The 23,547-nt window shown below is 36.7% G+C and overlaps 1 protein-coding gene across 6 annotated transcripts; it reads right to left on the bottom strand.

The window, feature by feature from the left end:
• Window positions 1-240: 240 nt before the first annotated feature.
• Window positions 241-12,358, bottom strand: LOC131601626 (uncharacterized). 6 transcript variants are annotated; one of them, XR_009283747.1, is made up of 10 exons: window positions 12,210-12,325; window positions 12,073-12,111; window positions 11,644-11,902; window positions 11,335-11,550; window positions 8,108-11,251; window positions 7,732-7,916; window positions 7,526-7,632; window positions 7,352-7,405; window positions 3,780-3,910; window positions 241-518 (listed from the first exon to the last, which is right to left on the bottom strand). XR_009283747.1 is itself a non-coding variant. In XM_058873492.1 (8 exons), exons 3-7 carry the CDS (start codon window positions 11,848-11,850, stop codon window positions 7,551-7,553), a joined length of 3,834 nt encoding a protein of 1,277 aa, XP_058729475.1. In that variant the 5' UTR covers window positions 11,851-11,902; window positions 12,073-12,111; window positions 12,210-12,325; the 3' UTR covers window positions 7,070-7,405; window positions 7,526-7,550. The 6 variants fall into 6 exon arrangements, 4 of the variants coding, with proteins under 4 accessions (XP_058729475.1, XP_058729477.1, XP_058729478.1 ...); XR_009283748.1 differs by lacking the exon at window positions 3,780-3,910 and having other exon boundaries at window positions 242-518; XM_058873492.1 differs by lacking the exons at window positions 241-518; window positions 3,780-3,910 and having other exon boundaries at window positions 7,070-7,405.
• Between the last annotated feature and the right edge of the window lie 11,189 nt (window positions 12,359-23,547).

Raw genomic sequence — 23,547 nt, 5'->3', positions numbered from 1 at the left:
TTCATAAAAATTATTTTTTAATGCATCTTAAAAATATAATTTTAAAATTAATCTTAATGAATGTTTAATCTTTCAATAATATATGTTTGTGTTATAAAATATCAAAATTAATCTTTCAATTTATAAAATGAAAAACAAATTTTAAAAAAAAAACTTTTAATATTTTAAAAAATATTTTTATAAAAATCATTTTTCAAAAAAAAAAAAAGAATTAGAGCTAAAACAAACAGACTCAAAATTTACCCACTATTTTTGTGATGGACTTCAATGTTCTTCCTTAAATAAATTAAACTTAACTTCAAAATCTCTATGCAATCTAATAAGTGGAATTGTTATATACTTTATATGCTAAAGGTAATTTAGATCTATGGAAGTCAGATGTATGCAATCTAATAAGTGGAATTGTTATATACTTTTAATGCTAAAGGTAACATAGATCTATGGATGTCAACTTCCACCCCTACTCGAAGATCCATGTGGAGATTATTCTATTAAGGCTCTGCATGATGTTTTTTCACCTGCAAAAATAGGTAGAAAATCCACTCAAACAATTTGCAGGGTCATGAGTTGGGAGAGCTGTAAAATAATATGCATTGGTAGTAATTAACTTTTAATGAGGTCCTCATCAACAATATACTACATAAGTCTTTTTAACACTTCGATTGGTTGGGGGTGATTTTGTGAAGACAGAAGTTAAGGAGAGAGAAGTTGATGAAAAATTACTCACTTCTCTTGATTGGTAGAGAGAAGAAATAGAAAAGAGATGCTAATTGCTAAATCATGTGGTCCCAGCCACTTTTCCTTTTCTTCTCGAAAGTTGCGAAGAAAGCAGCAAGTAGGCATGGCAACGGGGCGGGTCGGAGACGGTTTTTACCTCCCCCAAACCCAAACCCGAATCCTCAATCAATCCCCGTTACCCGCCCCAAACCCAAACGGGGATGGGGAATTAAAACCCAAACCCGTCCTTAACGGGTTCGGGTTGGGTTCGGGTATCCCCGCCCCGCCACAATGTATTTCGTAAAATCAATTTTTTTAATAAAAATATTTACTTTTTCGAAAATTAAATTACATTATAAATAACAAAATAAAACAATCTCAAAATATTTCATACATATATTTCAAATATTTAAAATAATAACTACAAATCAAATTATTAAAACATTAGCCACATATTTATTAATATAAGTTATGAAATATAAATAATAATGTACATATTGAAATAAACGGGGCGGGTTCGGGGACGTGTTCGGGGACGGGTTCGGGGTGGGTACTAGTGTCCCCATTACCCGACCCATCCCCATGTTTTCTAATCGGGGAAAACCCAAACCCGAACCCAAACCCAGTCAAAGCGGGTTTTCCCCGTCAACTTCGGGGCGGGTTCGGGTGGATACCCGTGGGTCTGGGTTTTATTGCCATGTCTAGCAGCAAGTGATATTTTACACTTTTCCACTATTACCCTCATTGACATAGACTTAAAACATAACATACACATTATGGTTTTTCAATATTGCACATCCGTAGTATAAAATACATAAATGTTAGAAATTCTGCCACAAATAATTTTATAGAAATAATTAAAATCATTTAATAATATAAAATTAATTAAATTAACTTTAATGATCGAAAGTAATTAAAATATAAATTATTTTTGTTAAAAAATTGTAACATAAGGGTATTATTGTATTTTCAAAACAATTCATATTTATTTCACTTCTATTTCTTTCATCTTTCTCTTGAATCAATCAATATACTTCAAATCTACCATATTTCTCACCACCTTCACTCTTCTCTCACTCTCACCTATTTCTCTTTTTCAATTTCTTCTCATTACCAATCAAATCCTAAGTGTAAGCTTCATTTGAAGAAAAAAACCTAAATATAGTTTTATTTTCAAAATACTAGATATTTGCAATATTATTACTTACTTAATATGCATGAAAATTTCCAGAGATGCTTACTATAAAGGCCACTAACCGGAAAAATATATTAGTCTAGAGGATGTTCTAAGTTGTAAATTTTAAAAATTATTAGATTTATAAATATCAAAAGCTTGTTTGCAACAATATTTAAGTTAAAATGCCGAGAAAAGAACTTGAGTTAAATTCTTTTATTTCGTATGGAATCTAACCCATTAATAGAAAAAGAAGTAGAAATTTCATTGAGGGCTCGAACTAGCTTCATAACATACTCAAAGAATCTAAGATGTGAGAATACTTTGAAACATTCACAACCTCGGAAAAAACTTATTGACAGTGGGTTGGCAAAAAAGATAAAATTATTAGTTATCTAATTCATTATTGCTTAAAAGTAACATGTTCAAACTTAAAATTGTAAAAAGACTATGGGAAGTGTCTCAACTTTTACTTATCATCCAAATTTTCTACACACCATCCACAAGATCTTTTTTAGCATAAAGATAAAGATACCAAAGTTTAACGATGATTAATCACTTGTTTAAGAGGCTCAAATCTCTTTTCACTTGCAATAATCCAGTGTATGCAAGTCTTTTCTTATTCCTAAAAATGATATATTAGTTATATCTTCCAAATACAACCGAAGCCTGACTACAGTTGTTAGCATTTGTAATTTGTAAATAATTGAGATTAATTAGAAAAAATTGATAGTAACCGAGCCTATCCTTCCCAGCTATATTAATAATCTTTCTATTTTCTAAAATCTACAGTTTTTTTTAAGTTTCATAAATTATTTGTTATAACAAATGAACATAACTTATAAAATATTATAAATTTCAGGGGCCATGTTGTGGTAAATGTGTAAACTTAATTTTCCATTGTAAAAAAGTATATAAGCCCTAAGAAATTTTACCAATAGTGAAATTCAGTGGTTGTTTCCTATCTTATGGAGAATAGTATTTTTAACTATTATTATAAAATTATTTAACATTATTTTTAATGGCGTGAATTAATATTTTTAGAAAAGATGATTTTCAAATAATTATAATTTATAAATAATGGATACTGGCCCTACATACACACAATCACAACTAAAAATTTTTGCTAGTTTATCCATCAGATTCAATTGACTAGTATAACTAAATGTTGAATATCATGGGAAAAACTAGTTTGATAGCATTGTCTCTCTTCAAGCATGTATCAATAAATGTTGATAGAATCACACTTATTCAATGTTATGAAAAAACAACTAATTTCACGTAACAATAAAATTAGAAATTCAAATGTACTGCAGCAAGTATCACTGACAAGCATGTGTTTCTTAGTGTCTAGAAGTAGCTCTCCTTCCATCAGTCAATTTAAAGTCAGCTATTCCTATAGTTTAAGATCGTAACAATTCAAGCGCGTCTAAAACTCTAAAATATTCATTTGTTAATTGTTTCCCAACATTTAGTTCCAAGTTATGTGATCCTTCAATAAAGTTTCATATTCCTACAGAAATCTAACTATATTTTCATGTTGTAGTCCTAAAAGCTACATCCTGCCACAAAAGAGACACTGTACTCAGCAATTTAGAATGTTAATATCTCTCACTGAACATCAATTGAAGCGCTTTCTTCAAAGGGGTTGGATTGAAATGGGGTTATTCCTAAAATTAAGTTCAAAAGAACTAAATGATCATTGAGGTTCATACTCTCAAAATGAGTGCAACATAAGGTTATCTATTCTACTTGATCATGATATTAGTATCTTTAAGAAAATTATATACCGCAGAAGAAAAAGAATCAATAAACATGAGAGAAACACGGTTATTTTAGTTAATACGGAACTTTTTAGCATAAATTATTAGGATCGAAAATCACGAACCTGATTTAAACACATTGACAAGGTAGAGATTGAGACCCAGAATTGCCAATCAAGAAGTCTATCTCACCACTTCAAGAAAGCTCCCAACATTGTGATAGAAAGATGATATAATCTTTAACTAGGAAGCGGTTCTAGGAATACAAAAAAAATCCAACAACCCCTAAATTAGAAAGACAACACTTTTAAATTATCGCCACTAGACACTATCACCACTTCATATTATTTGAATCCAAATATAGACTAGGTCACTTGCACTATAGTTGAATAATCTTAGATGTATATCAGCAAAATGATGGCATCCCTTTCAACAATTAGAAAAGGTTTCCAATAAATTTAAGTAAACCTAGACTCAATTCCCCGAGTATATCATAACATAAACAATAAGTCTATACTTCTACCCATCCACCCTAAATGTCAAATTTCAATCTCCGATCAAGTCATTTATGCTTTTTAAATTTTTGTAAATCTATCTGCCGTGTTGTCAATTATATTTACATGATCAAAAGCCTAGAACGCTCAACAGTTCAGAACCAACATAAAGTAAAACTACATTGGAGTTACATGACGTCGACCAATGATACAAATGCCATCATTTTTGTTATTCTTTCTGATACTCCCTTCATTCCTAAATTGATAGCATGATAAATGAATTCATTTTATGAGTAGATATACCTAAAACCAAATAAATCCCTAATTAATATCACCAACTGTTTGGAATATGAAAAATCAAGGGGTGTTTGTGACCTAAAAACCTATTTAGGGTCAAGTACATGGTATATTTCATAATTGCATGAAGTTTTCTTTTTTTATTTATAAATATACGATTTTTTTTAATCATTTTATTGTGTACTGGTCAAGTACATGGTATATTTAATAATTGCATGAAGTTTTCTTCTTTTATCCATAAATATATGATTATTTTATCATTTTATTGTGTACTTCGAGAAGACCAAACCACACCTTCTACCTGGTCTTAATTAGACTTGCACATAAAAAGATTTACTTTAGTCCCTAGGGTTGGATTCAAGTTACATTTGTGGCCCAAATAAAATTTAGGCCAGAGAGAAACAGACAATATTTGTCCCAACTCATTCCTTTACACCCCCTACAGTCAGGAAGTCGTTAACTTATAATTCTAAACCAAAAGTGGTTTAAAATATAAATCTCTGAGTCTGAGCTAGGAATTGTTAGGATATAGATTAGAAGAATTAGTTAACTAGTTGGTTAGCTTGTTATGTAGCTGTTTAGCTGGTTAGTTTGCTATATGGCTGTTACGCCTATTGGCGATTCTTTAAATAGCCATATTTGGTACAGGGGAGTATCTTTAAATATTAATTTTGTGAATAGAGTAGCAACTCTTATTGTAAAGGGGAAACTCTTATTTTGCGCGACTAAAATCAAGTGATTTGATACCATGCCTAAAGTTTTGCAATCATCATGAAAATGAAGAACAAAAGACAAATAATGATAAGCTACAAAAGTTTAATCTCCTATTACTAGATATATCTAGAATATATTTCGAATTAAAAAACACCACACCAGCATTTGGGATTCTTCTCCCTCACTCTGCTTCCATTTTTCACCATCTCTCTGGTAACTGGCGGCTAGTTGTTGAGTTTTTATGTATATATACTCCGTCAACTAAATATCGACGTTTAAGGTTGAGTTGCATATACTCCGTCAACTAAATATTGACGTTTAAGGTTGAGGTGCATAGATTGAGAAAACATTAATTGGCATGCAATTTCCTAGAATATACTTATTCTATTCTCTAATACGCATTAACTGCATTATTCTTTTCTAAATTCTATCTGCAACTAAGGGTATATATAGTTGGAAAAACTAATAATTAGACATTGGAACTTTAAAACATCAATAGTTTTAAAACAAAATTGAATAAATAAAATATCAAGAGATATGGAATGGATGGAATAGTATAAATTACTTCCTCTGTCCTATGATTAACTTGGAATAATTCAAGTAGTATTGATTTGGGATAGAATTAGAATCAAATAATTAATATAATTAATATTATATTAAAAATATAAGTGACAATTATGTTGGGAAATTTTTCTTTTGCCAATATGACACCTAATATGGAGGAAAGAGCAAAAGTATATAAATTGTATAAAATTTCTAAAATTGTGGTCATTCCGCTATCCCACTGTAGCATTTTTGGGGTTGGCCACTGCCCCAATTATAAGTATTTTTGCAATATCCAGGATACATTAATGTTTCTTTTCCTATTATACCACTTACTATGTATTGTTCGCTCTTGTTTCAATTCTATTAGTTTCTCTTTCCCTACCAATACTGAAGGATAATTTTGTAAAGTTACTTATAATTTCTCTCATACAAAATTAACTACATTTTTTTATTTGTGCAAAATTACCAAAGTGACTGTTAAAAAGTTGGGATGGAGGGAGTATTAAGGGTTATAAATAGATTGGTAATCAAGTAAAGATGTGGCAGCCTATAAATTCATGGCAGAACAATGTACATATCTTCATTATTAGTTTTCTAAGTTTAATTTTCTTAATGGTGTACCTCTCTTTAAAAAATAATTCCTTGGTTGGTTTATCAAATACAATTCATGTTTTGATTTAACAACATTAATTTGATGTGATTAACACAATATGTTTTGTTTTCTTTTATTCAAAAATCTGTATCATTCTCACCCAAATTAATACTTCGCATAACTCTTCCATTTTTTCTAATGAACATGTTCACTTCTTTCCTAATAAAAATTAATATGTTCCATAATCAGGTCAGTTATGATCCAATTTACTATTTTTTCTGCTATAAGAACCATTAGAATCAATGTTGAACAATTCCTGCACACTTATCATGATTCTAACCAAGATTCGTGTCAAACCCTAATTTCAACAAGCAATATGGATCGCCAGCAACTATTAACCTACAAGTTTGCTAGGGAAGCACACGCAAGTTCCTGAAAAGGGTGTTGCCTGAAAACAAGGCAAGCGAATTCCAATCAGCTTGCCTGAGCACCTTCAGTGCACTTTTGACATCATTGAATCCAACATCTAACTATTACTTGCTACTCTTAGGATGTGGGTGTTGAGGAAATACAACTTTAAATAGAGAGAACTCTTAATTTTCTTAAAATTTAAAACTACATATAAACTAACTTTTAAAATGCAATTCATGGTTAAATTAGAGGACAAATGAAAATTGTATCTCTTTATGGTGAATTTGCAATGACAATTTTGTCCCCTCTGTATAGAACGGTAAAACCAAAATCATGTTTCAAGACAAATATTCATAGACGCTGAAAGAGAAGAACCCCTTTCTATAAGATAAGATGGCTAGAGATAACAGCAGGGAATGTTGAAAATTCAATACAGGATATTCAGTTACCATCAATGCACAGTCATCAAAAGGACACTTCTACCAAAAATCAAAATATAGCAATCCAAAAAAACTGCACTTACCAATTGCATGTAAGTAACATAAGCAGAATAAAATGACAAACTGCTAAATAGCACCAAGGTTGGGACAACTACTCTAGTTATGAAGTATGGATTTCAAATTCAAAAACCAACAAACTTAACTGCCACAGGACTTCAGATCCAAAAAGCATCTCCATTTAACATGATAGCTGCAACCTGAAATGACGTGAACAGCATAAATAACATTGAAAAAAGAAAAGGTGGTCGAAAGATAAGTATTGCTACATGCAATAGTACCACGTCAACTTCTTTTGACAAAACAGGATAAGAGCATACCATAGTTACTGCAAACCACAGCCATTTAATGCTTATTTCCATGACCCTCAAAACCAGTAGCCCGTGTTTTATTTCCATCTTCAACTGAGGATTGTTCACTGGGTATTCTAGAAAATAATAACCAAAGGTTTATCTTTCATAGGAAAACTTAAATTTTTCATGAAGCATGAAACAACATTAATGACACCAACAACAAAAGAACCTACAATTTATGTTTCTTCGCATTTTGTTTGATTGCTTTAACTACATCCATGGCCATCTTCTGATGCTCCCTTGTTTGAGAATGCAATTCCAAACCTTCAACTGTTTCACAGTCAATTTTACATATCCGGCACCACCCCGTACTTATAGCCTTTCTTCTTCTCGGATTATCAAACGGCCGGGTATCTCCCTAAAAAGCACAAAAAGTAATAGACACAAATCAATTTTGATTACCTTGTTTCGATTCACATAAAAACAACAATCACAATATTCCCCAAAAACTTCCAGATTCTATCAAAACTCGTCTTCAATGACTCTGATTATAACCCAAATGATAAGAATAGCAAACACAAAAAAGAATGTTAATAATCAAAACTTAACAGTTAAAAATCCAGCATCTTTGTTAAATCCTGTGAGGGAAAAGCTGCTCCTAAACCCAGGTTCACCAAGCTGTGGATGGCCTGGCCTGCTGCCTTGGGTAAAAGATTCAAAACTCCGAGAACCACTAAGTTCAAAGGCTCGCATATGACCGGGATGATCACCAAAACCAATACGCTCCTCCAGCCGCAAATGTCTAGGAAATTTATGTGGACCTAAATGTTCACCCCTTTGGAAATGGCCAGCAAATTCGTCCTGACCAGTGAAATTACCCCTCCTTGGATGTTCGCCCATTCGAAAATTACCAAAACCGTCAAACTCATCTCTATGCAAATGGCTAGGGGGGTGAGGAAACCGACCATCACGGAATGCATTGCCAACTGAATCACCAAATCGACTTGCATTTCTGCCTTCAAAATCATCTATACCTGACTTGCTAATAAGACCACCAGAGAGGGGTCCAAATCTACGGGAAGGCATATCCGTGTATTCACTACCGGGGCTTCTTGGAGCCATACCATCCATAGGATGCATCCCATATCCAGGACCTGGTCCAAGATGACCAGGATGAAGAGTTGAAGCTGGCTTCTTGATGGCATCATCATGAAAGACAATTGGTCTCTTTCCAGCTTCATGTAGACCTAATGAATGATTCCCATATTTAGAACCTGGTTCAGCATCAAAAGGATGCCTAGGGAATTTCTTGAGATCATCTTCAAACTCTCTCCGGTCAATATTTGGTTGACTAGGAATTTGGAAAGATTTGAACCTTTCATCCTGCACACCAAAACCTTCAGGAGCATGTGGGGGAAAGTTGGCTGTCATTCCACCGTGCATATCTCCATGTGGTGGGGCACCAAACTGTGGTCCTCCACTTCGAGACAAATTGGAAGCTCCAGGATGGAAGGGTGGTTCATGAACTTGGTTATATGGTCCTGCTGGAGGTCCGTGAGGCTGATGTTGAAAGCTGCGGCCTGGAATATTAAACTGAACATCAGAACCATGTGGTTGCTTAAACATGGTTGGCTGAAAATTATCCATGGAGTTTAAAGCCTGTCCTGAATGAAGTGCAGGTGCAGTTCCATGATTCCTGAGAAGAGTTGAAGAGTTTGCTGCAGAAAGAGGCTGATTTGGACCTGTTGGATGTGGCATCAAAATTGCAGAAGACCTCTGCTGGAAAGAACCTGGATGAGATGGCTGAACTAAGCCCCCAGACTGCATCCCTCTATATTCACCAATGCCAGGTCCATGAACACCATTGGTCTGAGAGACAGCTGGTGCAGGATTGTCAGCACCAGAAGGAGGTCTTGGAGTATTAATATCATCACTGTGCAGTTTATCAGTTTCCGATTCAGAGAGTTTCGTCTCTGTCTTCAGGGGAGGTCCACCTTGAATTTCATTGCCTTGTACAACAGAATGCTCATTACTATTATGTTGAACCTCTGTGCTTTCAGAAGCCTCGCCCTTTCCAACATTTTTATTCAATGTATCACCATTTTCTAATGCATTAGCATTTGGGCCTAAAGTCTTCACAGAGTGTGGATCTTCACTATTTTGCTTACTCCCAACCTCAGTGGATTTCAAACTTGTTTCTTTTTCAGATTTCAACTCATTTTTTCCAATTTTCCCAGAGGCAGACTCAGTCTGTTGCTCTGTGACATCACCTTGTCTTTCAATTGGTTCTGGGGCCCTTGACTGCACTTGATTATTGGTCCCGACCAACATATTCTGATTCCCTGGTCTAACAGGAAATGTATTGGCAGAGTGTACAAATGGCTGTACATGTCCTGCATGATTGGGAATTGAAGGCCTTCCAACGGCATTTTGAGATAGTGTAGTATTACCCTTGGACTGGGGATAAGCATGCTTGGGAAATGAATGTACTGGACCTTGGGGTCGAAGATGAGATGGCATGGGGGTCTGGTGTTGTGCAAATGGTTGCTGAGGTAATATTTGTTGAACCGGTTGCAAAATAGGACGTTGGTTGGTTTGTCCAGTTTGTTGATTAGGAGTGTATCCTGGCTGTGGTTGCAGAGGAGGGGTGCTTTGACCTTGAACAGATGAAGGCAACAAAGCTAACTGCTGGTTAGGATACATAGCATGAGACTGGTTTGGGCGCATCATTGGAGTTTGCTGAGGAAACTGATTCTGCATCTGGACAGGATGCTGGCCCTGGAGCTGCCCACTTTGAGGATTCAAGTGCATGTTAGACTGAGGGGCTCCCACTGGCATATTCTGATGAGGCATAGGTTGGGGATAAGAGTGATGACCTGTAACTGCGTGTGACATTGTATTTTGCCCTTGAGCTTGTACATTAGGAGGCATGGGAAGGTGAGATTGCATCTGAGGCTGAGAAGGATGTTGAACTGGAGCATTAGATTGCATTTGTGGATGAACTTGAGGTTGAGGAACAGGATTCTTCTGAACTGGTTGCTGATTTTGAGGTTGTGGATGCTGCATTTGAGGATGAGGTTGCTGATATGGAGGGATTTGCATATTTTGTTGGGGTTGCCCAGAATGAGGCTGAACTTGGGAGTATGGATAAGACTGAGGCTGAGGGAAGGCTTGACCGTGGCCAGGTGGGTGACCCGTCTGCCCATGAGGCTGTACAGCAGGTTGAAGCTGCTGAGGTTGTTGGTGAACTTGCATATGATTCTGAGATTGTGGGGCTGCAGGAGTCTGCACATGTGAAACTGGTTGAGACATTCCTTGAGCCTGAGGCTGTGCTTGAGGCTGCGACTGGGGCTGAGGCTGTGTCTGTGGCTGAGGTTGGACATAGGCCTGTTGGTATTGTGGAACAGCAGACTGTTGATAAGGGTAATACTGCTGATACTGCTGTTGGTATGGATCTTGTCCAGGGTATTGCTGGTAATATTGTTGATACTGTTGCTGCTGATACCATTGCTCTGCTGTTGGCTGCACAGCCGCTTGGCCTAAAGCTTGGGTTTGAGATGCCGGGTTGGGTAGCTGATTTGAAACATGTCCAGCTGCACTAGTTGCAACCACTGATTGAGAAGTCACTGGTTGTGAAGCTGTTGCTGCAACTGGAGCCGCAACCTGGTTTTGATCAGTGGATGCAACAGCAAAAGCACTGGTAGCTGAAGGATCCTGAGCAACGCCCCCCTGCTGTACCTGACCTTGCACACCCTGCCAATTAACAGGCATAAGAACCAGCCTGCCAATAATAGATGGAAAAAAAACATATATATGCATATATACACAAAACTTACAGAACAAGTTTGTGCATGTTCTTGAACTTGACTGTGCACTATTTGAATCCCACACCTGTTGCAAACAACAGGAGAGTTGCCAAAAGTACATCCAGAACAATGAGATGTACACTCAGACAAAGTTCCTTGCCATGAGCACCCACTCCTATGATACAAGCAATGAACTGCTATTTTCCCAATAGTTTCAGCAAGTGCCTTATTCGTCTCTACCAAAGGCTGCAATTAAAACAACCAAAATACAAATTCATAACCAACGAAATACTTCACATTGCTCATAAGTACATTTAAACGAAAATGTAAGAAAGTAACCTTGGAATCAGCCTCGGTCACCAAATAACCATCATAAGGACAAGCCCTGGTAGTACTCACAACATACGTCAAACATGGCTTGCAATATAAATGAGTGCATTGTGACTGCAAAGCTTCATTCGGAAACACGAGAAGACGACAAACAGGACAAAAATACTCTCCAGCAAGAGATTGAATATTGATTATGCACTCATTATCAAACCCCATTTTGAACTATATAATCACAGCTTCACCTCCAATCATGCATAAACCTAATTACCTAAACACAATAAATTAATTCAATTAAAACAACAAACTCTTAACATATATTATACACGAAGTAATTAAGCTCTAAAATATCGAAACATTTATATGAACGTGCAAAAGAAACAACTAAAACCTAGAAGATTTAGAGGTGATTCGGTAACCGAGTTAATCTGAGAAAGTTACCGATTCAACTCGTGAACCAAAACCCCAACCAAGTTAAACCTGATAAGGGAAAATAACCGATCAGAAAAAGAGAGGATCATTTGTGGAAGGTGGTGTTTTTTTACATATGAGAGTTGAAAGGGGGGAGAAGCGGTTACCTGAACGTTGAGATCCAAGGGTTGGAGAAAGATTGCGTTGTGAACGAGAGTGAGAGAAGGGCACGAAGAAGGGTTAAGTGCAAAATGAAAATGGGTAATAAAGTATGCGTTTGTTAATTGATGAAAATGAAGGGAATGAATAAGAATAGACACTAAAATATGTCTTGCAATTCTGGTGGAAATAGGCCGGGCCGACTTAGGCTTTGCCAAGTATAAGCTGACCTGTCAAAATAATTGAAACTTAAGTCTGATATGTAACTTGTCATAGATTTATTTTTAGTTCTGAGTCTGACATTTTCAAAGGTTTAATTAGTTTGTTAGTCTACGTAAATGTCTTTAGTTTTAAAAATATATAAATAAGCAATAGACTAACTAACTAAAAGACCAATAGATTAAAAATTTGTTTGCATTGACTTATTTTAACTTACTGTTAGCTGGGAATTTCGACCATTTATTGAAGAAAGTTTAAGAATGTTATATTCTAGATAAAATAGCTAGAAGGCTTTATAGAAGCTATTTCTTTTTTGGATTTACCTTATGAAGACTTAATATGTTGAAGTAAAATACAGCTTCAAGTGCGTAATTGGAATATCTTTTATGAAGAAGTTTGCTTCAACAGCAACGTTGTAAGGTTTCAAAAAGGCTTCGAGCGGGAAGGGTTTGAAATTTAAACTTGCGTTTGTTCGTCAGAAGAACACGTGGTATCATTAGAAGATCCTTTCGTTTGAAATATCGAACGTGGCACTCATCTGTGTAGAGACCGTTAGGGTTGAATCATAAATAGGAATCTTAGGTTTTAAGATTGGTGTGTTTTTCACATTGTATACAAAAATCACTCAAATACTCGAAGTACCGGCGCGAGAGAAAAGAGTTTGTTTATCATGTATGTATGAAAACACCATTGTTTTCTTTACTCTAAAGTCATTTATAGTTTCATTAATTTCAGTCTTTCGCCATTTACTTTCCTTTATTTTCAGTCAGGCCTTTTTATATTTTTGTCAAAACTTTTACTTTCTTACACTTTACAATATCTACAAACCTTTTAAGATTCAACCTTTACAATTCACTCAATCTTTTATAGTCGAAGGTTTATTCTTAATACTTAGACAATACTTAGTTTCTTTTACAAATGAATCTTTTTCTTATTCATAAATAAAAAATATGATCACTTATAAAATGAACTTAGAGAAAACTAAAGCTTTGAGACACATGTCCTAGGATCAATCTAGTCGATCTTGTAAGTTACCAAATCACCCAATTTAGAGGACTAGCGGTTGTTTTTCAGAAATTACTGGTAAGCAAATTGGCACGCCCAGTGGGACTAGTGTCGAAAGTTTAAAAGTTCATAAGTTTCATTTATAATCTATTGTCCTTTTTAGTTAAGAATATACCAAGGCGTTGTATAAAGCTTAGGAGTGGTAAAACTACCAACAGTTCACAACCAATACCTAAGAGAAAATATAACAGAAAAATGGCTAATGTTGCCAATGATCTAGGAGGACAGAATCCTCCACAAGGATCAGGTGCGGTCGTTGCAAGTTCGACCAATGCTTCGACCATTATGCCTAGTTCTCAGGCCATACCTATATCCACAAGATCTATGGCCACGAATAGTTCTCAGGCCACACCTACATCTACAAGATCTATGACCATAAATAGTTTGTAGGCCATACCCACATCCCCAGGATCTATGGCTACAAACAATTCTATACCAATGTCCATATGAACTATACCCATAACTAGTTTGACCATTGTGCCTCCCTTTATGAATACCACTGATATTCCATTAAATACTCATGGTGATCCTATTTTGATATATCTTAGAAACCAGGCACAACCTACAATCCCTAGGCCACCAAGGTTTTAAAATTTTAGGCCTTGGAGGGAACAACCATATGGAATACCATCCTCTTATATGCCAGGATTAGGGGTGGCAAAACGGGTCTATTGAAGGCTAACTTGGTCACCCCGAAGGATCCTCCAAAGTTTGTCAACACTGAAAATCCAACTTATGATTCCAAAGCCACATGTGCTTATCATTCTAATGCTCATGGGCACCATGCAGACAATTGTTGGGCCATGAAGAACAAAGTCCAAGACATGATAGAAGCTGGTGAAATCGAGTTTGACGCTTCAAAGACTCCTAATGTCATTACTGCTCCCATGCCGAAACACGACAAGACTGTTAACGCTATCATAGACACAATTCATGCCTATGATGTGAGAGATCTGCCAACTCCTCTCCTTGACATCAAGAGAAAGCTGCTGCAAGCTGGTTTATTTCCAAGTTGCGACTCAGGCTGTTATTTCCAAATAGGTTTAGTGTTTGTGCGTTTAGGCCATAGGTTCCTCGCGGTTTCGGCCATAACGCCTTTTTGAGTCGGAAAAACGATTTTTTTTGGAAATTAAGTCTGATCGATAATCTGTTTTTGCCTATTGGGAGCAAAAAATTGTGCGATCAATACATCTTTACTCTAGAAGAGTAAGGGAATTCAACCCCAAATCGCCAAATTCATCGTTTTTCTATTTTTAATAAATTTTTTACTGTTTTCATAGAGTCGAAAAAATCCAAAAAAAATCTCAAAATTCTTATTTGTCTTAATTAGTTTAAATTTCGTGTTTTTATATTTTTCTAAATTTATTTTAATCGTTTTCCTTCTTTCTATTTCTTTCTGCCTATATGGGACATAATTGATATTTCTGTGTTTGTTGAACCATGGCTGAACAAAGAACTTTGACGCAGTTGGCTGTCCCTAATGTAAACTATAATGGTTTATGTATTGACTATCCTGCGGCCGATGCACCTTTTGAATTGGAATATGGTTTAACACATTTGTTGCCTAGGTTTAATGGTTTTGCAGGCGAGGATCCGCATAAGCATCTGAAAGAACTTGAGGTTGTGTGCTATGCACCTTCCAAACCTTCACTAGAGGATATTGTCAAACAAATGGCTGCAAATAATCTTCAGTATCAACAGCAAATAGATTCTACTCTCCAGACTTTGCAAACACAGATTGGACAGCTTGCCACTTTGATGAATGCCATGCAGCAAGCTCAAGGATCAAACCAACAACCCTTAAAAGAGCATTCTGTTTTTCAAATAGAGTTGCTTTCTGAAACTGTTGATGATACTTGTATGGATTTGTTTGCAGATGATTTTCCATCATTGTCTGGTTTTGATGATGTTTACTCTTGTGATGTTTGTACTGACACTAAAATTTGCTCTGTTTGTGCTGAAATTGAGGTTGCCTTGAAAGTTGATATTCTTACTATAGATGACGTAGCAAATGAAGTTGTTCATGCAGCTGATACTCTTGACATCCCGACTGCCCCAAGAACTCCTTCCATTGAGCAGCCACCTTCCCCTGAGCTGAAACCAATTCCTGAAAATCTTAAATATGCTTATTTAGAGATGAATGAAATGTTGCCAGTTATAATTTCTTCTAACCTTGATTTTGATTAAGAAAATAAGTTTTTGCAGGTTTTGAAGAAGCATAAAAAGGCGATTGGGTGGACTTTGACCGAAATTTCTGATATTAGCCCATCTATGAATTTGCATAGGGTCTCAACTGAAGGGGGAGATGAAACAAAAGTAGTGAGGCAGCCCCTCGATCTTTTGATCTCTGATGTTGTGGAAAAGAAGATCACGTGCCCATTCGACACTTTTATTTATCGAAGATTCTTCTTTGATCCTGGAATAAAAGGCGAAGGCACTAATACAAATTTCAAGTTCAATGGACATTACCCAAAGCTACTCCATGAAAGCCCCACTTTGAAAGAAGAAAATGTAGAAAACATCTCTTTGGGAAAGGCTTCTTATGTGATCACCTATCCTCCTTGACTATTCGGGTGTGTTCTTTCCTCTCTCTCCTCTCTTTTATTTTATGTTTGTTTCTTTCATTGAGGACAATGCTTGTTTTAAGTGTGGGGGAGGGAATCATTTATTTTCTTTGCTTTTGTTCTTTGTTTTATTTTCTTTTTCTTGTTTTGTTTTCAGTTTAATTTCAATAAAAAATGCATCTTCTTGAAAGTTTTAGGCTACACACTGATTTGAGTCGGGTTTGCGGAGACTTGAGAAAAATTCATAAGATCGGTATCGTTCTAACACCGTAAGTCTCCTGCATACGGAAATCGATTTGAATTTGTTATTATGTTTTAGCCTTAATTTCTCATTCTTTGACAGCTCTTAAGTAGTTTATTTCAGCAGTCGGCACCATCTCTCACACACTTTACGCAGGAAGCCGATGAATATAAGTGAATGTTCCGAAAAGAAAAGAAAAAAAAAGAAAAAAGAAAAAGGTAATACACCTTCTAAGTTTGGTGATCCTCACCCGGTCACTTAACCCAACGGTTGTGTAATCTTCAAAAAAAAAAGTTTTCAAAACTCTTTGTTAGTTGGTTCAGCGGTTTCTGGTGCTGAACTTGGTAGGGAGGATTACGGTCTGATCCCCCGCAACTACATCTGAGTAAGCAAAGGGTTATGCCACACAAGTACTGGAACCCCGTGCAAAAGGATCAGACTCACTAACCGGTTGTCCTGCTATAAGTGTGTGGAGATAACGGGCTTAATGTGATTGCGCCTGAATGAAAAAGAGCAAAAAGGATGAGTAAGTTAGGCTATGGTATAATAATATGATTTGAATTGGTTTGTGTATTTAGGAGACTTATGTCTGCATATCTGTGGTTAGTGTTCTTACGATGTCCTTAGTGTGCAAGATTAGTACCTGTTGATGCAAACTTACCCGAAGAAGATTTGTAGCCTAGGATAAGTAACTAATGATGTATTTGTGTGTTCCTTGTTTTGTTGTTCAGTTTGCTCGGAGTGCAAAAGTTCAAGTGTGGGGGAATTTGATCATTGTATTTTGATACACGATCCTCTATGTTTATACTTTTACATTTCCGTGTTTTATTTTGGTTATTTTTCCCTTTTAATGTGTTTTTATAATTTAGTTTATTTTTATACTTATTTGATTTTCGTACTTAATTTTCAGCTTTAGCAGCTTTCACGAAAACGATCATAACTGGAGTTTCAGGAATCCGATTGAGGCGTTCTAATAATCTCCGGAAAGCTAAGAGAAAGAGCTACAATTCTCGTGTTGGAGTTGAAGTCAAATTCTGAACTCATATTTTCAAGAAATTCGTTAAAGTTGCAGCACTAGTTTTTTATTTAGTTTTGGATCGTTAGTTTTGGGCCTGGGTTATGTCTGTTTGACCCAGTTGGGTTATGACCCGAATTCTTGTTTCTCTCTAGTACCTAGGTCTGGCCGTAGTGTTCATATGACTTTTTACTTTTCACCAAATAATTTTGAAAGCTTTGTACGAATGATGAGGAACTAATCCCCGGTAACGGCGCCAATTTGATCCGCTGTCGCGCGCGGATCAAAAACGAGTATTTTGAAAATATAGTGTAACGGTAACGACAACTCGGATATCGTTCTCACAAGGATTCTTATTCTTATTAACTAATTACGATAATGATTTGCATAGACTATATTGATTTAATTCGATTGGTTGTATGATCCTAACTATAGTCATGTTATTGTTTGCTTAATTCGTTATCGTGTCCGTTTAATTCATGTTTGCTTAATTCATGAAACTTAATCCCGTTTGCTTAATTCGGATAATAGGAACATATAACTTATACTATCAATTGCGCTTGTCAATGGATATTATGATCGAATAAGAATAGATAATCCGCTTAGGAGGTTGGAATTACAATAATCAATGATAGATAGGAACCGAATCAGCAAATTGTCGTTTTAGCTTATTTTATAATCACTTTTCAAAATCACTTATTTTCTCTTTTTGTTAAATCGAACCTTAAACCAAACCCTCCCTTAATCGTTATTGTAATTAGTTAACAAGAATAAGAATCCTTGTGAGAACGATATCCGAGTTGTCGTTACCGTTACACTATATTTTCAAAATACTCGTTTTTGATCCGCGTGCGACAGCGGATCAGCATCCCAACCCAATGGTTGTGAGAATCTGAAAAGAGGTATTCAAGGCTGGATGGATCGTGGCACGATCAGATTTGAGAAGATTCTTTCTATTGAGAATTTGTGCGAAGGTTTCTCCCGTGGCTTAAAGATCGAGGATGTATCCGTAATTTCCAAAGCTCCGCTGAAGATCCCTACTAAGGCTCCTTTCAAGATTTCTGCTGAGCCCCACGTGGCTCCTATTATCATCACTAAGCCTGGTCCAGTTCCGTATTCTTCTGACAAGGCTATCCCGTGGAACTATGGTGCCGAGGTCTATATTCAAGGAGTTAAGCAAGAACTCATAGCTGATAAAGTTTATGAAGACGCCAATCCCGATGTGGGTAATATTGTCGGAACTAGTAAAGTGACAAGAAGTGGAAGAGTGTTTTCTCCAGAGATCTCTCCAAACACTGCTTCACCTGCTGCTATTCCTAATCACAATGCTGATACTCGAGGTAAAGGTCCATTGCATGAAGTTGTCCAGACACCAGTTGAGATTGTTGCTAAAAATCCATCTCGTGAAGAAGCAAATGAGTTCTTGAAGATCATCCGCAAAAGTGATTATGACATTGTTGAATAGATGGGGCATACTCCTTCCAAGATATCTATGTTGTCACTCCTAAGTTGCTCCAAGACTCACGCCAAAGAGATGATGAAGTTTCTAGAGGCCGCTCACGTGCCACAAGAGATTTGTGTCACTCAACTCGAGAACTGTATTGCAAACCTAACAACAGACAATTACCTTGGGTTTTCTGATGCTGATGTGAGTCCTAGCGGAAAGAATCACAATAAAGCTCTACATATATCCATTGAATGTGGGGGCACTACTCTAGCTCACGTACTTGTTGACAATGGTTCATCTCTAAATGTACTGCCCAAGTTGGTATTGGACAGACTCAACCCTGATGGAATTATGCTGAAATCCAGTGATGTGATAGTAAAAGCTTTCGATCGTACAATGAGTCTTGTATATGGCGAAGTTGAGCTCCCAATCAGAGTAGGTTCCCAGACTTTCAACATTGTGTTCTATGTGATGGACATTCATCCCGCTTATTCCTGTCTACTTGGGCGTTCTTGGATACATGGGGCAAATGCTGTGACATCAACTCTCCATCAGAAACTGAAATATCCGGAGAAAGGCAAGATTGTCACTGTGTATGGCGAGGGAGAATATGTGGTGAGCTTCATAGATGAGACCAAGTATGTTGAATTCACTAGATAAGCTTTTGAATCTCCCCGCCAGGCGTTCGAATTGGTCCCTCAAGTGGTTCCTGAGACGAAATCCATCAATGTTGTTCCTAAAGTTACCAGAGTTCCTCCTACAATGGCTTCCCTGAAAGATGCTAAGGCTGTGGTAGAAGAAGGTGGCTGCACTATCTGGGGGCAACTACCTGACATCCTATACAAATACAATAAATGGGGTCTAGGCTGCACTGCTAAAGATCAGAGTGGAGAACGACATCCTCGTCCAGAAGGTTTGAAGTATCATTTCATCAGCAAAGGAGTCAATTCCATTGGAGAAGATGAAGATAGTTGCAACCTAGACAAGTGGATCTTTCCTACACCTGACGAAGGGCTGGACAACTGGAAGACCGAAGACATTGTCTATATCTCCTATAGTCAGGAGTAATTGTTGTTTCTAGTTTTGTTTTGTTTTTATGTTTCCCAGTTTTAATTTATGTATTTCAATAAACAATAAACTTTAAAGTCGTGTGTCTTGCCCGGGGCACAACGGTCCATTTGTTAGGGCTTGTCATTTCATAAGCATATTTTCATTCAATAAAATATTGGACGTTTCGTATTCAAAATTGTGTGTTCGCTTTTATGTTTCTTTTACTTTTCTATAGCTATGTGTTCTTACACACACCCACATAATGCACTGCAGATCCATATCCACCCTGGATCCTATTGATAACGACTTTGCTATTGCTAAATATGATTTTGAAAATCCGATCTACCAAGCTGAGGATAAAGGTGAGGAAGATTGTGAAGTGCCTAGAGAACTTGCCAGATTACTAGAGCAAGAAGAAAAGACTATACAGCCGCATGAAGAGCCAATTGAGGTTGTGAATATAGGTACCGATGAAGAAAAGAAAGAAATCAAGATAGGGGTTGAGCTAGAGGATGGTGTCAAACAGAGATTAATCTAGATGTTACGAGACAATGTTGAGATATTCGCTTGGTCCTACAAAGACATGCCGGGGCTCGACACTGATATTATGGTTCACCGTCTACCTATTAAAGAAAACTGTCCTCCGGTTAAACAAAAGTTACAAAGAAGCAGACCTGATATGGCTCAGAAGATCAAAGAAGAGGTTGAGAAACAGTTCAATGCCGGTTTCCTGAAAGTTGTTAGTTATCCACCATGGATCGCTGATATAGTACCAGTACCTAAGAAAGACGGAAAGGTTAGAATGTGTGTAGACTATAGAGATTTGAATCGAGCAAGTCCTAAAAATGATTTTCCCTACCACATATTGATATTCTAGTTGACAGTACTGCGCAATGCAAAGTGTTTTCCTTCATGGATGGTTTCTCAAGTTACAATTAGATTAAGATGCCATCCGAAGACATGGAAAATACAACTTTCACTACTCCTTGGGGAACTTTCTGTTACAAGGTCATGCCATTTGTGTTGAAGAACGCAGGGGCAATGTATCAATGTGCAATGATAGCTCTGTTCCATGATATGATTCACAAAGAGATAGAGGTCTATGTTGATGATATGATTGCAAAGTCCAACACCGAAGAAGAACATTTGGTCCACCTGCAGAAGTTATTTGATAGGTTGAAGAAATACAAGTTGAGATTGAATCCAAAGAAGTGTACTTTTGGTGTGAGGTATGGTAAGCTACTAGGGTTCGTTGTTAGCAGTAAGGGCATTGAAGTCGATCCTGCAAAAGTAAAAGCCATACAAGAAATGCCGGTTCCACGGAATGAGAAAGAAGTTAGAGGATTCTTGGGACGTTTGAACTACATTGCTAGGTTTATTTCCCATCTGACCGCTACTTGTGAGCCAATCTTCAAACTACTGAGGAAAGATCAAGCAGTGAAATGGAATGACCAATGTCAAGAAGCCTATGACAAAATCAAGAAATATCTTCAAGAACCTCTGATTATGATACCACCTATTGAAGGAAGACCTCTAATTATGTACTTAACAGTATTGGAGAACTCAATGGGGTGTGTACTGGGGCAACATGACGAGTCTGGTCGAAAAGAGCTTGCAATATACTACCTCAGCAAAAAGTTTACCGACTGTGAAACAAGATACTCACTGTTCGAGAAAACTTGATGTGCTTTGGCATGGGCTGCTCGCCGACTAAGAGAGTATATGTTGAACCATACCACTTTATTGATTTATAGAATGGATCCTATCAAGTGAGTGTTCGAGAAACCCGCTCTCTCAGGACGAATAGCAAGATGGCAGATGATATTAACAGAGTACGACATCCAGTATACAACATAAAAGGCAATCAAAGGAAGTGTGTTAGCAGATCATTTGGCCCAGCAAGCTGTAGACGACTATCAATCTGTGAGTTTTGAATTTCCGGATGAAGATGTTATGCTGGTCACTGATTATAAACAACCCGGTCTGGATGAAGGACCTGAACCAGGATCCCGATGGACTATAGTTTTTGACGGAGCTTCGAACGCACTTGGTAATGGTATTGGCGCTGTGATTATCTCTCCTGCAGGTGGACATACCCCGTTCACAGCAAGACTCTGTTTTGATTGTACCAACAATATGGCTGAGTATGAAGCATGTATCTTGGGTCTCAGAGCTGCTATCGACCTAAGAATCAAATTCTTGGAAGTATATGGGGATTCGACCCTAGTAATTAGTCAGATCAAAGGAGAATGAGACACGAAGCATCCTAATCTCATCCTTACAAAGATTTAGTGCTATCTTTGATTCCACACTTCGAAGAGATTACCTTTGAACATATTCCCCGAGAAGAGAATCAATTAGCAGACGCCCTAGCTACTATGTCATCTATGTTCAAAGTCAGATGGGATAATGAGGCTCCTATAGTTATTATTGAAAGACACGACGAACTGGCGTACTGTTACGAGATAGTTACTGACGAGGTTGAAGAAAAGCCATGGTTTTATGAAGTAAAAAGATACCTCGAAGCTCAGGAATACCCTGAAGGGGCATCTATTAACGACAAGAAGTTCTTGAGAAGATTTGCTTCAAAATTCTTCCTGAGTAATGGTACCCTATACAAGCGCAATCATGATTCAACCCTGCTTCGTTGTGTGAACAAGAAGGAAGTGGAAGAGATCATGGAAGACATGCATGACGGTATCTTTGGAACTCATTCTAGTGGACACATTATGGCTAAAAAGATTCTGAGAGCAGGTTACTGTCATACCCTAATTTTTTACCAACACATTTTGTTCATTCGGACAATATCCCACGCTTGTGTTGTATGTGTTCATGGTTTGAATCGTTGCATTTTGCGTGTTTCTCGTCAAAAAAACCATATGTATATAATCAGTATCTTTTCCATAATTTATCTCTAACTTGCATTTCATTTAAATTTTACAAAAAATATCAAAAAATTATATTTTCTTATTTTACTTGTTTCATTTTTAGTTTTTTTAATCTTTTTCTATTTTTTTTTGAAACTTACTAACAATTTTCTTTTTCTCTTATTATTATTAGTTTTGTTTTGTCAAGAAAATAGGGTCAAAGATGCTAACTTTCTGTTTCTACACTAGATTATTTACATGCAAGTTACTTACACACCAACTCCATGCGTAGAAACAAGACAAACATCAAGAAATCCTCTTTGATTTTTCTGATGTATAGAGTGGTCCTTGTCACCTTTAAGCATCCAAGAAACCCTAATAATTGGCTATAAATAAAAAGTTGTGTTGTTGTAAATAGAACAGACACCAATTACTAGCCGCACCCTTGTGATTTTTCTGAATCTCATAGTAAAAAATGAAAGCCACTGTTCATTCATGAAGAGGTGACCTTCACAATCTCTCATCATTGGTCACGAAAACACCGTAACACCATCTCACCATGAACAAACCGTGAGAATCTCCATAACTCCTCTTGCCTCTGCCATGCTCGTTTTCACCACACGAAACAACTTATACCATCATCATCTTTGCTTCAAACAAAACTCTGGCGAAACTACACAAAACGCCACCATTGAAACCAATGCACAACTCTGTTTCCCTTCTGTTTTCAAACTCCAACTGTCGTCATCCTCCTACTCCGTCGGTGGTGATTTCATTTTCGGTGTTGTGTCCGTGTGCGAGATTTGAAGGCTGCGAGTTATTATATAAGTTTCTGTGTAACATCATCTCATTTGGTAACATTTTTAATCTCACTTTTC

The sequence above is a fragment of the Vicia villosa genome, linkage group LG5 (assembly GCF_029867415.1).
Source record: "Vicia villosa cultivar HV-30 ecotype Madison, WI linkage group LG5, Vvil1.0, whole genome shotgun sequence".
In the NCBI taxonomy this organism is placed as follows: Eukaryota; Viridiplantae; Streptophyta; class Magnoliopsida; order Fabales; family Fabaceae; genus Vicia; species Vicia villosa.
Note: the sequence above shows the minus strand (reverse complement) of the source record. Positions and strands in the feature narration are given on the sequence as shown.

Excerpts from the sequence above, each read along its gene's own strand:
- LOC131601626 (XM_058873493.1), bottom strand. The coding sequence starts at position 11,850 with ATGGGGTTTGATAATGAGTGCATAATCAATATTCAATCTCTTGCTGGA. Across the intron at positions 11,551-11,643 it reads TGACCGAGGCTGATTCCAAG|CCTTTGGTAGAGACGAATAA; the intron begins GTTACTTTCTTA and ends TTTTAATTGCAG. Across the intron at positions 11,252-11,334 it reads AACATGCACAAACTTGTTCT|GGTGTGCAAGGTCAGGTACA; the intron begins GTAAGTTTTGTG and ends GTTAATTGGCAG.